At 44.9% G+C, this 16,898-nt stretch overlaps 1 protein-coding gene across 2 annotated transcripts in view; it reads right to left on the bottom strand.

The window, feature by feature from the left end:
• The window catches only part of LOC147892997 (uncharacterized), a 68,901-nt gene that overhangs the window by 29,190 nt on the left and 22,813 nt on the right, over positions 1-16,898 (bottom strand). For both annotated transcript variants that reach the window (XM_087386730.1, XM_087386729.1), the window contains exon 4: positions 14,184-14,341. In XM_087386730.1, the coding sequence (XP_087242856.1) occupies positions 14,184-14,341 (158 nt within the window). The remainder of the gene's footprint in view (positions 1-14,183; positions 14,342-16,898) is intronic.

The raw sequence follows: 16,898 nt of genomic DNA, 5'->3' as shown, positions 1-16,898 counted from the left end.
TATGAACCCTTTAGAGTTAGGGTTAGGGCTGCTCCTAACCCATCCATATGCTTCCTTTTTCTTTCTACGGAACTTGGACACAAATGTTCGGTTCCTTCTGCAGGCCTTGGATCTTTTTGGTCTCGCAACTTGGGCTAAAAGTCTATTATGCTAAATCAAACATTTTGCCTCTATGGGAGTGTGATTGGCATCATCTTTTGTGGCCGGCCCTCTTGATTCCTCCCGATCAGATGGTCCATCAGTTGGGTTATCCTATTAGCTGGCGTATCTCCCTACCCCAAGAGCGACTTTGGGTGCTGCATAAGCTTTTCCATAAGATGAACTATTGAAAATTGTCTACGTGGCCTTTGCATGTTTGCCTTCGGATTGTGCACTCTGTCCTTGTGCCGTATGTGCAGTTTTAGATTCCGGAGTCGTCACTTGAAATTCAAAAGTTTATCACCAAGAGTATGGAATGTCTTTGTGTAAGAGGCTTCACCTTCTTAAAATACAATTTCATATGTTCGCCCAGGATGTATGGGGGGTTGAACATTCTATGGCCACCCTCTTGCTTTACTTTTTGGAGCAGCACCAGCCATGGGTTGTTATGATTTCCTATCTGGTTGGCTCTCTTTGCACAAATGCTTTTGAAATTTGGTCATTGAATTCTAGTTGTTTCTGATGGGCACATGCACATGCACGGGCATATTCCTGGCTGCCCCTTTTTCTCTCGCCTAATCCATGATTGGCAGCAGCTTCTGGCTCATTTGCACTAGTCAGGTCGTCCTCCAGATCCAGACAATTCCCTGCAATTGCAGGGTATTCATTGGAGCAAGGTGTTCGATCCTCCCTTGGCTAATATGAGCCCAAAAAGGTGTATTACCTGCATTATTTGGGTGTCTCTACATCGCAGGATGTGGGGCTGCACTCTTTCTTTTCCACAGTCTAGGAGACAATATTGTCTGGTTATGCATTACATATCTTTTTGGAGCACTCTTACTACTCTGCCGCAGCCTTTTCAGCCTGTCCTCTATCTCAATCTTCCTCTATAAGATTGGAAGTTTGATCGCGACTCTCTGGCCTATACCCCCTTTTCATTTGTCGATCTCTCTGCTATTAAAGCTTATCATCTCTTGCTTCCACAGCCCTGGATCAACAGCATGGAAATCTCTTTTGGAATCTTCACAAGCTTCTTGCGTGGCTTGTCTTTGATGCATTGGAAGTAGAACAACAAGTCTTTTTGTGGTGCTGTTTGGTCGGGGCCTTACCGGTGGGTTCATTATTAGCTACTTGGCGTATTGCTTCCTCGGTCTACCCTACTTATTCACACATGAGGGAGACTGTGCTACATCTCTTTTGGACGTGTCCTACTGCTTGATACTTTCTCTTCAAGATGAGAATGGATGCTCATGCTCGTTTTCTTGGGATTACTTTTGGCAGACAGTTTTGGTTGTTTGGTCAATATGCGTCAAGACTGGACTATGCTCACTTCTTTTCCTGGTGTTACTTTTGGACTCTGGTCCTTATATAGTGCCCGTAACATTCGACTATATTGGCATTGTTCTCTTGATGTCTTTCATTTCTCTTGTTCATCCTTGCTTAGGTCTCTGCAAGATACACATTTTCTTGGAGATCTTCCTTTGGCCCAGTTGGAAGCTTTCCATCAGTGTTTCTAGTTTTTAGCAGCAGCTGTTCCGCTTTGGGACAGCTATGAACATTCTTCTTAATGAAATGGTTCTTTTACCCCCCAAAAACAAGTGTGCGTGCGTGCGTGCATGTGTGTGTGTGTGTGTGTGTGTGGTGAGAGAGGTGTGTGTGTGTGAGAGAGAGAGGTCGTTGCTGCTCAGCCTCCCCAAGCCCCCGCACAGGCCTGCGTCAGGTCTCCTACGGACGCCGTACATCCGTACGGACGCCGTACTTTCGGCAAGTTTCCTCACTGCACAGCCCCGTCCCTGTCTACTCGTCCCTCGATTCCTCTTCCGTACCTTTTGTCCTTTCCCGTACAGTCACTGCGTCACCCTTCCGTTCATCTCCATCTTCCGTACAACCCCTGCGTCATCTTTCAGAAGCCCCGTTCATCTTTATTCGCCGTACAGTTCCTGCGTCATCTCTCCGTACGTTTCAGTCCCTTCGTAGCCTGTCTTCCGTACAACCGTACAGCTTGTACTTTCCGTACAGTCCACTCTTTGCTTCGCCCGTACAGTTCTGCTCCATCTCTGCAATTTCATCAATCCCGTCCTGTTTCCCTTCATGGAGGATCAGTTTAAAAGTTACTCTCGCAAGGATTCATCCCGGGATTCCAAAAGACAGCAACTTGATTTCTCTACTGCAGATTCCGTAGATGCTCACTATGTTTTTAACATGCTTAAAGATGAATTCCAGCACAGCCGGAAGGAGTGGGCCAAACCTCCCCCGGCCATCAAGTATAAGTTCAAGCTGCCTTCCTTGGTTGCTCCTCTTCGAAAGTTCTCTCAGCAAGCAGTCATCATTTTCTTCCCAGGAAAGTTACCTTCAGCAAATGATGTCGCCCAGTGGGTTCAGGCATTGTTGGGAGGCTGCTTTGTTGAAGGAGTATACTTTGCTTCCAGAGGTTTCTATGAAGTGCATTTTTCGGATGCCTCATATCGTCAGCAGATATTGGAGATGTCGCCTCTATTCTATGGCAGACAAATGGTGCATGTCATGCCATGGTCGCCAAACAAGGATTACCACAGCCTCATTCGACATCATTGCCGTGTATGGGTTGAGGTAGTGGATTTTCCGGACTATATGAGGGCTGAGTTACCAAGTTTGGCAGCTACTTTGGGGCAAGTTGTATGCCCACCCCGTCCTTCGAGTAATCGCAATCGCTTTTGCGTTCTTTGGGATACAGATCACCCAACCCCTCCTTCTATTGCGGTAGAAGTGGAGGATGTCCCCCTTGGTGAAAAATATTTTGATTTAAAATGGGGAGTCTTTGCAGGTGCTTGCTTCACATGCCATAAGTTTGGCCACTTAGCTTCACAGTGTCCTGCAGTCCTTCATCAGCTCCCACCTACAGCTATTGCTCCAGAAAATCCTCCCCCCCCAACTTATGGCCCGGGGCCTAAGGTTATGCCTACTAAACTGGGTGATATGCCATCTAAATCTGTCCCTTCCAAGGAAAATGTGGTTCAGGTTTCAGCCAAGAAAAAGGATAAGGGCAAGGGCAAAATTTCAGAACCTCATGCCTCCCCCCAGGGTGCTTGGCAGCAACCCAAAAAGGTATTCGCTCTCAAACCATGTCCTTTACAATCTCGCCATTGGGATGCTTCAACTTCTACCCCTGGTCAGACCTCTACCCCTGCTGACAGCCTCACTTCCCAACTGTGGGTTGATGTGTTAAAAAAGGGCATCCCTGTATGCGACAATGATGAGGATCGTAGAGCTAATGATCCAGGAGGCCAGGTGGATGTTGATGTCATGGCTGAACTGACAGCTTATACTTTACTCTGCTTTTGGTTTGACTGTACATATCTTCTATGTCTACTTCAATTACTTGCATCACATACAGCGTTCAGGGTCTTTGCAATGTCAATAAGTGGAGACTTTTCTGGCATTATGTACATAGCATGCATCCCGATGTGATCTCTTTACAGGAACACAACCAACACTTCTTGGCTGGTCAGCAAGGCCATTATGCTGGTTATAATATTTTTTATGCTGGTACAATGCACTTTTCGGGGGTCTGCATGCTGGTAAAACATGATATGCAGCCCATGCTTGCTTACAATGACCCTCAGGGTCGATGGATGGTGATCAGGTGCACTTGGCAGGCTGATCTCTATGAAATAGCATCTGTTTATGCATCACAAACCTCTGCGACTAGAGCTCAAATGTGGGTCTCCCTCAAACAATATCCATGGCTGTCCAATGCTTTTTTGTGTGGAGACTTTAACAACTCACCTGCCACTCAAGACAATACCACTCATCGTTCTCACATGATCCCCACTGAGCTTCGACATTGGGAAGATATGCTCTCATCCCATGGCTCTCAACAAGGGACAGAGATATGGGTTATACATATCATCACAATGCATTTACTCATTACTGGGCTCGACTTGACAGATGGTATTTGCTGCATGCTCAGCAGTATACTGATTTTACCTGTACACTATGGGTTGATCATTCCCTCTTGCTATCTGATCACTTTCCAGTATGCTTGACACTATCTATAGCAAGTCTGACAGATGATATGCCTTTTTTTGGTCGTCGACTGCTCCATGTTAACAGTGCTTATTTGCTTCATCAGCAATTTCAGAACATGGTGAAAGTGGCTGTCCGTCCCCTCCTCTCACATGCTCAGGAGGATATGGATTTTGCTTGGGTCAGTCTTGCTCATCGTTTGCAGGCTGTTATTCAAGATTATGGACAGAGCTACATGGGTAACCTCAGGCTCAAGCTGAAATGGGCTCAATCTCACAAGCAGCAAATGGATGCAATCAGTTCTCATAGACAGCTTACCTCTTCTGAACAAGATTCTTGTGCTTATGCGGTTCATATCATTCACCAAAATGATCTTCGCAAATTAAAGAAGTGGCAAATCCGAGCTCGCATGAAACCCCTTTTGGATAAGGGCTGTTCCTCCAAGGCCTTTTTTAAAGGTCTCCACGCGGATAGGCGAAAGGAGGATATTTGCAGGATCAAGAAAGATAATGGCACCTGGACCACTTCCAAATCAGAATTGGAATTGCAATGTTCTAGTCACTTCCAGCATCTCTTTTCTCTCCAACCTGATCATTTGATACAAGTGAATGCAGCTAGGTCTCAATTTCTTATGCATATCCAGCCCATATTGTCTCGGGAACAGGCTCATGCATTGGAGCAGCCTTTTATGCTTAGTGAACTGGATGATGCTTTGAGTCATCTACGTAAAAGCAGCTCTCCTGGTTGGGATGGTTTGACTGTCGAATTTTTCCGTGCATTTTGGGGTGATCTCAAGAACACTCTTCTTCTAATGATCAATCATGCTTGGGCAGAACAATCTCTTCCTCCATCCTGAAAACATGGCCTGGTCAAATTGATTCCCAAAAAAAGGTTGTGTGAGACGATGGCTGATTGGCGGCCTATATCTCTCATGCCTGTTATTTACAAACTCATCGCTAAAATGATTGTCCTCATGGTTCGCTTCCTTTTGCAAGCAGGACTTCATCCTAGGCAGTATGGGTTTGTCCCCAGAAGGCAGATCACTGACAATATCTCCAATGCTTTGCTTGCGATTGAGTATGCCAAATATTCTAAACAAGATGTTCTCATTCAGCAATGGTGGTGGATTGTCAAGAACTTGGACTATGACCCGCTCTGTGAGACAGGGATGCCCTCTTAGTTCCTTACTGTATGCCATTGCTACCCATCCGTTACTGTTGCACATGGACTATCTTGCAGACACAGGACAGCTTCATGGCTTGCAAATTCCAGGGGCACAGTCATTTCTTGCACAGGCATATGTTGATGATTCATACTTTATGCCCAGGAATTCTCAAAGTGACCTTTCTCATTTGATGCATGCACTGAATGACTTTGGTATAGCTGCTGGACTGCATATCAATTTTCAGAAATCAAAACTTCTAGCTATGAAAGAAGCTGATTGGCATGCACTTCTCTGGCCAAGCCACATTATCTCTTCCCATACTATTGTGAGGCATCTAGGCTACCCCATTGGCTGGAATATCACTCCGCAACACCAGCTCAAATGGGTGCTTCAAAAGATCAACAAGAAGCTGGAATACTGGCATTTGTCCACTTGGCCTCTACATGTTCGACTTCGGATAGTACAGTCCATCATTATGGCATATGTGCAAATCTATTTGCCTCTTCTTCCCTGGTCTATTAAGCAGTTGGCTTCCTATATGTCACAGGCTATGGAGATATTTTGGAAAAGCAAAACTCACAAAAAGGCTTTGCGGCTACTCCCAATGCAGTCTATTTGTTCACCCAAGACTCATGGGGGGCTGAATATTCTCAATCTCCAGGTTCATATGTTGGCAAGAAAGAGCACTATGATTGCTGATTTCTTTCAACAAAAACAGCCATGGGCTATTATGTTAGCAGCTATGTGTGGAAACATGACTTCCCATGCATATGGGCATTGGATTACAGATCACTGGGAAGCAGTCATGACCACATTTCAGGGGAAAATTCCTAGTTGCCCTGTTTCTACTGCTTTTATTCATGATTGGAAGAGAATTCTTTCATATGCTAAATGGACAGGTGCTTCCTCTCATCATGGTAATTCTTTTCGCTTGGAAAGCATCCATTGGAGCAAGGTGTTTGAATCGCCTCTCACTCTACAGGCACCTATTAAAGCATACAATCTCATGAAATTGGGCATAAGACTTGTTGGCGATGTTGTGGATCAACAAGGATGTATGCTTTCATTTCCACAAGCTTGTAGGACATTCTCCTTGGGACTGCATCACAGGTCCATTTGGAAAACACTTTCAACTATGTTGCAGCCATTTATTCCGGTTCCTCCACTCTTTGTACAGAACAGATTATAGGACTGGAATTTGACTTCCTTACCTCTTGCTACGCATACGCTTTCAATGCATAATGTGACCTCCTCGAAGGTCTACAGATTTCTTCTTCCACCGCCATGGATTGACAAGCATGCCAACACTCTTTGGAACTTGGATAGGCCTTTATCTTGGTGGCAATCACGACTCATGAAAATCTGGAAAGCCAAATTGCCATTAAAACAAAGGCTTTTCTTTTGGAGATGTATAGTGGGAGCTTTTTCCATTGGGGTGAAATTGGCAGCACGTCGCATTGCTCCCTCTTCCTGCCCCCGTTGCTCTCATCACCGCGAGACAGTTCCTCACCTCTTATGGTCTTGCCCACACTCTCGCATATTGATTACTCATGTTTCCCATTTGCTGCGGCTTCGGTTTCCCTCTATCCGATTTGGGAAACTCTTATGGATGTTTGGATGCTTCTCATCTCAGATGTCTCCATTCCTCCTCTTCTTTCACTGGACTCGCTTTTGGGTACTATGGACCATTTGGACACAGAGACTGCATTCCAGGATGGGTCAACAGTTTTCTCATACATATATTTTCTTCAGAATGTCTCTCAAGCAATCCTTATATGATAGTTTTGCTGCCAGAGACTTGGATGCTACTAGCCTTGAAGAGTTTTCTCACTGTTTTTGAGTTCTTTCATTGGGCTCTCCTTTGGAGTCTAATGTCATGTACATTGATTTTATGTTAATATAGTCATTTGCTTTCACCAAAAAAAGTGTGTGTGTGTGTCTGATCTCAGATTATTGTACCTGCATTGTATAAAATCCTTTTGCCTCAACCTTGGGATTTAGAGAGAGGTGATTCTGTTTGGCGAATGCATCGCCCAGCCAAGTGGTGGAGGAAAAGATTACAGCAACTTTGGGCCTATAAAGTACCGCTTCGGCAATAGGTTTTCTTTTGGCGAGTTCTTTTGAGAGTGTTTCCATCTGGACAGCTATTAGCTCATCGACACATTGCTCCTGCACTTTGCCATAGATGTTCTGCTTCTTCGGAGACTGTGCCTCACTTGTTTTGGCATTGTCCGTGCTCTCGTGAGTTTTTTGATTTGCTTCGACAGCACCTGCGAGCGAGATTCCCATCTGTTCCATTTGGGAAGTTCTTCTGGCTATTTGGGTTTCATCCATCCAGACCGGAGTTTCATCTTTTCTTTGTTTGGGTTCGCTACTGGGCACTATGGACCTTATGGACATATAGGAATTGTAAAGTCTTTCGTGATCCTACTTTCTCTCTGTTTGGCTTTTTTAGGCGTTCTCTACAGCAATCTTTCTTTGATTGCTTGTAGACCCGCTGCATAGATCATGAGGTCTTTTGCGCATATACTGAAATTTTCAGTTGATGTAATTGTAGCATCTTTTTTTGAGGTTGCTACTCATATAATATAATCAGTCAAAGATTTCACCCCAAAAAAAAAAGTTTGTCTCTGAGAAAGAAAGAAAGAAAGATGTATTAACATCCGCAGAAGGCGTCGCGGGTCTATGGGACAAAGTGCAAAGTACACCAAAAGAAAAAACTCATACAAGCCTTAGTGGACTGGAGCAAGGGCCAGCTAAGACCCTTGCTATGCACTTTGCTACAATGAAGAGCTCAATAGTTCAAGCAGAATCAAGTACAAAACATATGCTATCTGAAATAGGCTGAGAGCTGGAACTCAGAAACCAAAACCCGACACTGTGGTGGCTAGTCTATGAGTGGTAAAGATCTGCATCTGTCGGGCTGTCTCATGCTGTGGTGGCGAAGAGGGACGTGGTCTCCTCGATCTCTAAACCCATTGAGCTATGTTCAAAGTGAACCCTTGTCTCGGGCGGTCTCCTCTGAGGAAAGTTGTGATAGGCCGGACCTCAATAGAATGTGCTCTAGTCGCACTCCATGTCGCTGGTGGCCTCTGCATCCCTCTCTCGATAATCTAGACTGCCCACATGTCAGCTAGCTCCTCCTCCACCCCATTGTGTCTTGGATTGACTCGAATGCATAAAAATATGTGACACGCCGATGTGTCTGGTCAGACTCTATATCTTGTGGTCTAGTTGCATCCTGCTGCTCTCTGATATGCCGTAGCAGAGTCTTCTATGTCGGCGCATCTCAAGTAGATAGAGACCAATGCAGACCCGGCCATGGAAGTGGATCATTCGTGATAGTGGGCGGAAGCCGCTCCCATCTTGATAGAGGCAGTGGTATCGTCCCCTGATCTCATAGTAGGCTGGGCAAGCACAGAAACAATGCTCCTCTATCTAAATCACTCCCAGTGTGCATAGCATGCAGATCTGCTCCTCTCTAGGTACACGTGCTGCTCTCCTTGTCTCAATCCTCAACTGATGGGACGAAATCCGCATGTATCCAATCGCGATCCTCAATGCATCTGAGACTCCTCTGTCCTCAAGATACTGGAATTTGATAATGAGACCCTCCTCCGATACTCTCAGGATGTGATTGGGTCTTGGTGGGGAGCTCTTGATCTCCCCGCAGCTCTGAGATGTGTGGAGTTGGAGGAGATCTAGATGTATGATACAGTTAATCTCATCTCGTGGATCGAGTCGGGGGGCCTCATCCCCCCTAAATAGTTCCCCTCCCCCTCTGTTTTTCTCGCATGAACCCCCTCCCTGGAATAAACCATCCCCCCTCCCTCTCTGTTTTTCTCGCCCCCATCCTGGCTACACAATTCTCCCCTCCCTCTCACCCCCCTATACCGCCCCCCCCGCCTTGCTCTCGCTCCCCCACTGTATCTTGCCCCCATCCTCCTGCCTCACATCTCCTTGCAAACCCCTCTGTTTTTCTCACTCCACCATAATAATTCTCTCCCCTCTCAGTCCCTCACAGTCTCCAAACCCCCCCTTTTCTCCTCGCCCCACCACTCAATTTCCCCTCCGCCCCCACCCCCACCGACCTCCTGCTAGGAATCAGCCACTATATTCTCCTTTCCCACTCTATATCCAATGTCAAACTCACAGTTTTGCACAATGGCACGCCATCTTTTCGTCGAGTTAGGAGATAGATCCATTTGAAAGAGGAAGTATTTGAAAGTTTTATGATGTACTTTGACCCTAAAGTGACCCCCATTAATGTAATGATGCCACTTCTTGATTGCATGTAGGATAGCTAGCATTTATTGGTCATATATATGGTAACTCAGCTCTTTATCATCTAGCTTGCAACTTTCATAAGCTATCACACCATGCTCTTGTTTTAATACACCTCCAATCCCTCTACCACTCAACTTCTATTGGTAAAAGCCTGAGGAAAATCTAGGCACACAAGAATAGGAGTTGATGTCAAGGCATCTTTCAAGTCTTGGAAACTCTTTTCTGCAATTTTTGCCCAAGAAAAGCCTCCTTTTTAACTGATCAGTAAAACGTGTTGTAATTCGAGCATAATCTTAGAAAATAGAGGTGGAAGTTCCTTGCTACAGCCAATTCTACCTACAGCAAAAGGTAAACGAAGAGTTAGCCTAGGAATCACACAGTGCTAATTTCACATCCAACTTCTTTCCTTATATGTACTAGTGTAGAGGGAGAGAGATGTCTAGACAGTGGATGGTTAGGATCCTTACAGAGAACCCTAACTCTAGGTACCCCATCAGCCTTGGTTGCCTCTGCTGCAATCAATGGCAACCCAGGGAGGGGTGGGATCTCAGCAACCGCGCCAAAATGCTCCCCAATAACAGAAAGAAGTCGATGGTAAACCTGGGGAAGCCGGGGAAATCTGATGAAGAGCGAAAAGATTTCCTTATCTAGCTTCACTAGATCGAAACCAATATCAAAGGCGTCAAAGAAGATCTTCCTGTGTCCCAGGTGTAAAAACTCAGCTTTGAGCACAGTGCTCGCAGCATCTGGAGTGTCAAAAACAACCTGGAAAAAACCTCGTTCCAGAAGACGAACATCTAACAATCGTGGAGTGAGGTCTGGGGGGAGAGCCGCAAGCATCCAATCTCTGGCTTGGGATCTGGAGGGGTGAGACCCGAAGATGCGTGCTAGCAACGTGGTAGAGCATTCAATCTCTACATCCTTCTTGAGCTGCTGCAACTCGTCTTTAGAAAAAGTAATAGTTTTCGAGGCCGATGGAGGTGGAGTAGGATTGGCTGACGGAATATCCATCGCCAATCGAGGTGAGGAGGCCGACTCTAACAATTTTGGGGCTCCTTCCGCTCCAAAAATTGCTGCGGGAGAATGAGGAAGGAAAAAGATGGGGGTAGGGGGGTAGAGAACAGGGATAGGAGGTGAAGAGGGAGCGGGGCTAGGGGCGAGGAGGGGAGGGGTAGAGGGGAAAGGCTGAGAGGCTGAAGGGGAGGGGGCGGGCTGAGAGGGAGGGAGTGCGCAGGCTAGGGAGAGGAGAGGGAGAGAAGGAGAGGCAGGGAGGGGGCGGGCTGTGAGGCAGAGGAGAGGGAGAGGAGGGAGAGGAGAGGGAGGGAGGGGGCGGCGGCGCAGGCTGAGAGGGAGAGGAGAGGGAGAGGAAGGAGAGGCAGGGAGGGGGTGGGCTGAGAGGCAGGGAGGGGGCGGGCTGAGAGGAAGGGAGGGGACGGCGCAGGCTGAGAGGGAGAGGAGAGGGAGAGGAAGGAGAGGCAGGGAGGGGGCGGGCTGAGAGGCAGGGAGGGGGTGGCGGCGCAGGCTGAGAGGGAGAGGAGAGGGAGCGGGCTGAAGGGAAGGGGGCGGGCTGAGAGGGAAAGGAGGATAAGGGAGGGAGGGGCTGAGGGAGGGGGAGGGAGATGGGCTGAGGGCAAGGGAGAGACGGAGGGAGGGGCTGAGGGAGAGGGGGCAGCAAGGGAGCGGGGAGGAGCAGCAGCTCGATCAGTGTGAAGTACAACAATTTGACTGTTGCAGCTTGTATATGTTGTAGTGAAATGATGTTTTAAATAACACCATTCCAGCAAGAAACTCATCTGACATCAACTTTCTGTAGCATGGTTCAAGTAAAAAAGATAAATTTGGATTAAAGCGTGTTCATTCATACCCCATCATAATGTTGTTCGAGTAGATGGTCCATTGTCCCACATGAGGCGGGCACACATACATGATATGCGCCCAAGATGGAGGGGTGTAAGAATGATCAATGTGGGCATGGTGCATGCATGCCCCATGGGTAGATCTTCATAGATCTGGCCTATCACAAGGGTTATCCATGTGGACAACATGTAGAGTGACACATGGGCGGCCATGTAGGCATGATATGGCGTAGAGGGTACGGCAAAAGAAAGAAGAGAGAGGTGAAGATTGGGTACAGTATGGGTCACAAGACCTCTGAGAAGCTGGCAGATCTACAAAAAGATAAGGTAATTTGAAACAGAGGATGATCATACCCTATGCACTGTGGTTACAGGTCAGCTACTACAGATGGCAGAATAGTGGACAAGGTCGAGGAAGTGTTCAACCCCTTGAACGAAGGGTCTCTACGAATTGATCCAAAATGCGGGACTTAAATAACAAAGAAGATGTTCAAGGGAAGTAAACATGGCACAAGGCAATCCATTTGCTAACATGCGAATCATTTGGACCGAACCCAAGTGAGGAGCTGAGCTGAATGAACGAATTGAATGGTGCACATTGACATGAATGGTGGAGCCACAATGTAAGCAAAAAGTTTGGCAGTCGTCAAGGGATCACCTACCCGCAAATGGCTAAGTGCCATCAAATGTAAACTGCTTGGCATGTGGTACTGCCGAAGCATTGACCGAAGGAAGGGTATAGAAGAAGGGACTAACATTGTAGAAAAGCTCACCCATCATTGGTGAGTGGAGATTAGCACGAGAGTTGAGGTAGTGAGGAGGAGAGAGTAAGAGTGTGTTGAGTGTGGCTAGAAGTCATTTGTACTACCTTTAACAGAAATACCAATCAAAGCCTTGTTTAATTAAATTGCATCATTTATTTTCATTCCATTCGCATTTGTTTATTGCGCTACACTCATCCATTTGATAGCACACTCATCCATTGCGCTACACTCATCCATTTGATAGCACACTGTTTGTCATTAAGCCGTATGGAAAAGGTACTTTGACTTTGCAGAAGCTCCCAGCACGGATGAACCACATGCATGTCTAGGCAAATGAATATGCATGTTATGAGAGATTCATAGGTAACGTTGTTAGTGATCCTACTAGGGAGTAGTCTGCGCTAGATGTGCCAATGAAGTGAGATGGGAAAAAGCACTGCAAATGCATGTCAACAATGGAGGATCCAAGAACTCATAGACAACAAAGATATCAGCAGAGCTGAGAAGAGTGGTTGGCAGGTTTGGATGACCAAACTTGAGGAAGCTGATCACTGATCGAAGAGGATACGCAAACCCGAGAGCGTGGGCACACTGAGTAGTTCAAAATCTGATGCCAAGGACATGAGACATGAAGGAGTGGAAGAAGAGAAAAAGAGTCGAGACTCCACTTCCAAAGGAGAATCGAGTGAATTTTGGCAATAACATCTCCTTGAAATAGGTGATCATTTGCTTATCTATATGAAGATTGGTAGGTGTTAGAACTTAAACTGTATCAAACAATTTTCTTCTCTTCTCTTCTTGTGTGCATTGTTTAGGCATGATGAAGTATGAGCCAAATTTAGAGAACTTCTTTGCATGCAAAGTCTATTAGAAAGGGAAAAATTATCCTTCTTAAAGAAGTAACTAAAGGCATATTGTCCAAGGAATCTTGTCTTTTCATATGTTACATTCAGGAAATCACACAAGTTATAGTAGAATGGAGATGCTATCCTTTGGGTTATGATAGGAAACTATCCCTAGATGTGCCATTTTTTGCCCCGATCGATGAATGCTGCCATCACTCACTAGAGCAAGTTCTTAAAGGTGTTTGTCCTATTTATATAAAGCTTTCTTTGAAATATCTAATCTACCACCCTAGTTGTTGATAGGGCATACAGTCGCTACCATGCCTTACATTGGTGGCATGCCAATGAATATCACCCTCACCCACTTAGAATGCAATGTTTCCTAGACTCTAATGCCAAGCGGGAGTTATTTCATCATCACCATGGAGTTATTTAATGATCCTGCATGTCGATGATGGTGAAAGAACATAAAATCATGCTAATATTTGATATCAATTTTAAAAGGCATAAGACTTTAAACAAAAGAAATGCCTACGGGTTAGTCGGTTGGTGAGTACACTCATTCTGACTGCGACATCATACACAAGTTCACTTGATTTTTAGTTGATTTGGTTGAGCTTCATCATCACATTCCCCTTGCTGAACTCATGTTGAAACCTTTTTCATGAAGGCTTCTCTCAATGCCATCCATGTTGTGAAATGACCATCTCAATACTCCCCAAACCACTCGATGGCTGTCTCTATAAACATGGTGGGAGTATACTTCCTCTGTATTCATAGAAAACTTTGTACGTGGGAATGCGGTTTTCACCCTCTCATCCCTTGTATTTTTGAAAGTTTATTTCGATATTTGGTCCTCTAATTGGAGGATTCGATGGAGTCAATGGTGGACTTTCAGACTAATCCATTCTTGTGGAGGTGTTGCTGAACTTGATTTGTCTCTTGCCCTTATGAGTGCCATGGGGATCTCTTGTGTTAGGTATTGCCACGCTATCAAGGAAAGAAGATAATAAATTCAAACAATTGCAAGTTAATCTAGCAAACACTCGTTAAAACATTAATCACCATATAAGAAACATGATTCTCTATTGAAGGTTTAAAGGATTGAGATGAAGATGTAGACCTATTCGATCATTTTGAGAGTAGATTGATTGAAGACATGGCCGTTGAATTGCATTGTGTGTACTTATTATAGCGAGTGTTGAGAGCTCTCTCCATGCTTCATCCAATTCCTTGCTCAAGCTCGCTACTACACCTTTATTTGGTACACCTTTGAGAATCCTGTATTACCCACAGAGTTGTTTTAAATAGAAATTTGGCAAATATAATTTGATCAAGCTCTTAAAAGCAAATTACAAATTGTCGAAGATGCTATGCAAGTGACAATGTTCACACTACGACACACAACAACAAGGATTTTTGAAATATTGCATTAATTTCTTATATTACGACCCCCACCTCGAAACTTTTGTAAGCTTTGATATCATATGCATTATCAAGTTATTGTGTTGCATGGCAATTATAAGCATTTTACTAAGAACGAGAGAGCATATATATACATGTTATCTACTTTCACTATTCCTACGGAAAATCACGGGAGAAGCACCGAGTTCTTCCCATGGTTGTAAGACACGTTAAGACACGACACGTTAGACACGCTTCAGACACGAGTGTCTAAAGTGTCTTAAAGATAAGACACGTAAGACACGCCATTGTGATTATAATAATAAATATTTCAATAATATATGTATAAGTATACAAATGTACAACTTGCTAGCATAGCTCGTTGCTAGATTCTAGAAGTACAATAAGCTACACTTAAACAATGCAAGAAGGCACTTGTACAATGCAGTTAAGAGTCAAGACTCGTCACTCAAGACTTAAAACTTAAAGTTAAGACTTGCGACTCAAGAGCTCGCAAGTATTGAGTACTTAAAGGTTTAAATGGACAATTGAATCTTGTCACATGTGATATGAATGAAATCTGCATCTCGATACATATAATTGAAAGGAAACTTTCGACTCTCAAGACTCAAATCTCTGAAGATTCATCCTAATCCGAATCTACGAGGTCACTACCACTGCTAGATCCAAAGTCACCATCGATGATAGCATGGCTAAGTCAAACTCAATGTTGTTGTTACCCCCCACCCACCCAAAAAAAAAAAAAACAAGAGTGTCTAAAGGTGTCTTAAGGTAAGACACGTGTCTTAAGTGTCTTAAGTGTCTTACGATAAGACACAAGTGTCTTAACAACCATGGTTCTTCCACCCAGCCAATTCTGCCAAGACTTCCATGCAAGAGAGAGAGAGCTGTAAACGAAATCACGTAAAATCCCAATCCTTATCTTCTCTCACTAGCCTTGACAGACCCCAAATCCCTAGATAGATCTAGATGCCACATGTCATCCATATAGGGCCTTCCTAATGCAACATTTCACCCCTCTCTTGGGATGCATTTAATTCCTTGCCCCTAGGCACAATCTTTGCACTAGGCCCTTGGTCTCAGATCTATCTAGTCTGGTGCTATCAGCCCTCACCTAGGACCTTGACATTAATCCCTCCCGATCATTTACATAAAGCGCAAACACATATATTACAAAAATAGATCCTATAAGGGAAATGTCGACTGATTCTTCCGAGGTCATGCTACCTCGGCTAGAGCGTAACCTCGGGTGCTCATACTGAGTCCCTGCCCGCACAAATCCACCAGACCTGCCTCTGGCATCCTCATAGTTCAGGGCTACTGCTATAGATTCATCTAGTGTGGTCACATATTTAGCCCGAACTTCCATTTTTATCTTGTCGTTCAGTCCATAGATATAGTCTTTTAACTGAACCGACATAGGGAGAGGCTCTGTTATTTTCATAACACATTCCCTGAATTTGTCAGTGTACTCTGCCACTGACAAACTCCTCTGACGAAGATTTCTATAAGCATCCCAAGCTCGGGATTCTTCATCAGGTGGGAGAAAGTGTTTCTTGAATTCAGCTTTGAACCCTTCCCAGCTGGTTGGAGCAACTTGATCCTTCTGTTGCTTTATCCACCATCTGTCCGCTGCCTCAATAAACAGGTGTGTGGCCTCGCGGATTTTCTTTAGATCGGATCTAATCTCACAAATGGCAAAGGCTTCTTCCCACTTGTGCAACCAAACCTCGATCACATCAGAGCTGCGCTCGGTCATCCGACCAGCGTACTTCTCCGGTCTATAATTAGCGATATTAGGCACTTTGACCCTTGCGCGCTCTAAGGAATGTACACTGGGCTCTGGCTCTGCTGGAGCTTTGCCCTTATCAATCCTAGACGGTCTAGCCGACAAGGCTTGCACCATCTCCCTAATCTCATTTTGACCAGCATTCACCTGAAGCTGCTGGTTCATAATCTGCTGTAAAGCATCCTCTAATATTGAAGTCCTACCAATCAATGTAGGTGCTGCGTGATGTGACATCTGTTGTGTAGATTGTGCTCTAGACTCACTAGGATTCACCCTTGAATTCTGCCCTTCTGCCTCCATTTTGTTGAAAAGGGAAATAAAAATTTTTTCTCCTTTTTTTTTTTTTTTTTAAAAAAATAAATTTCTTTCTTCTCTTCTTACGCGAAAACTCCAAAAGTACAGCACTTCAAAATCCCTTTCTGTACAGGAACAACTACTGCAAACTGAAAACTTGAAATATATATAATAAAGGGAAAGAGATGCCCCCTGGATATCCTCGAAACTCGCAAATTGACTCTGCCCTATTATATATACGGTTTGCAACTTTCACAGACTGAACCCCTTCAGAATTCCCAGTCCAAGTGCTGGCGACAGTCCTGTATTTTCTTCCGATTAAACTTATCG

This window comes from Dipteris shenzhenensis, chromosome 16 (genome assembly GCF_047967505.1).
Source record: "Dipteris shenzhenensis isolate YYH24624 ecotype China chromosome 16, Dip_SZ_1.0, whole genome shotgun sequence".
Taxonomy (NCBI): domain Eukaryota; kingdom Viridiplantae; phylum Streptophyta; class Polypodiopsida; order Gleicheniales; family Dipteridaceae; genus Dipteris; species Dipteris shenzhenensis.
Note: the sequence above shows the minus strand (reverse complement) of the source record. Positions and strands in the feature narration are given on the sequence as shown.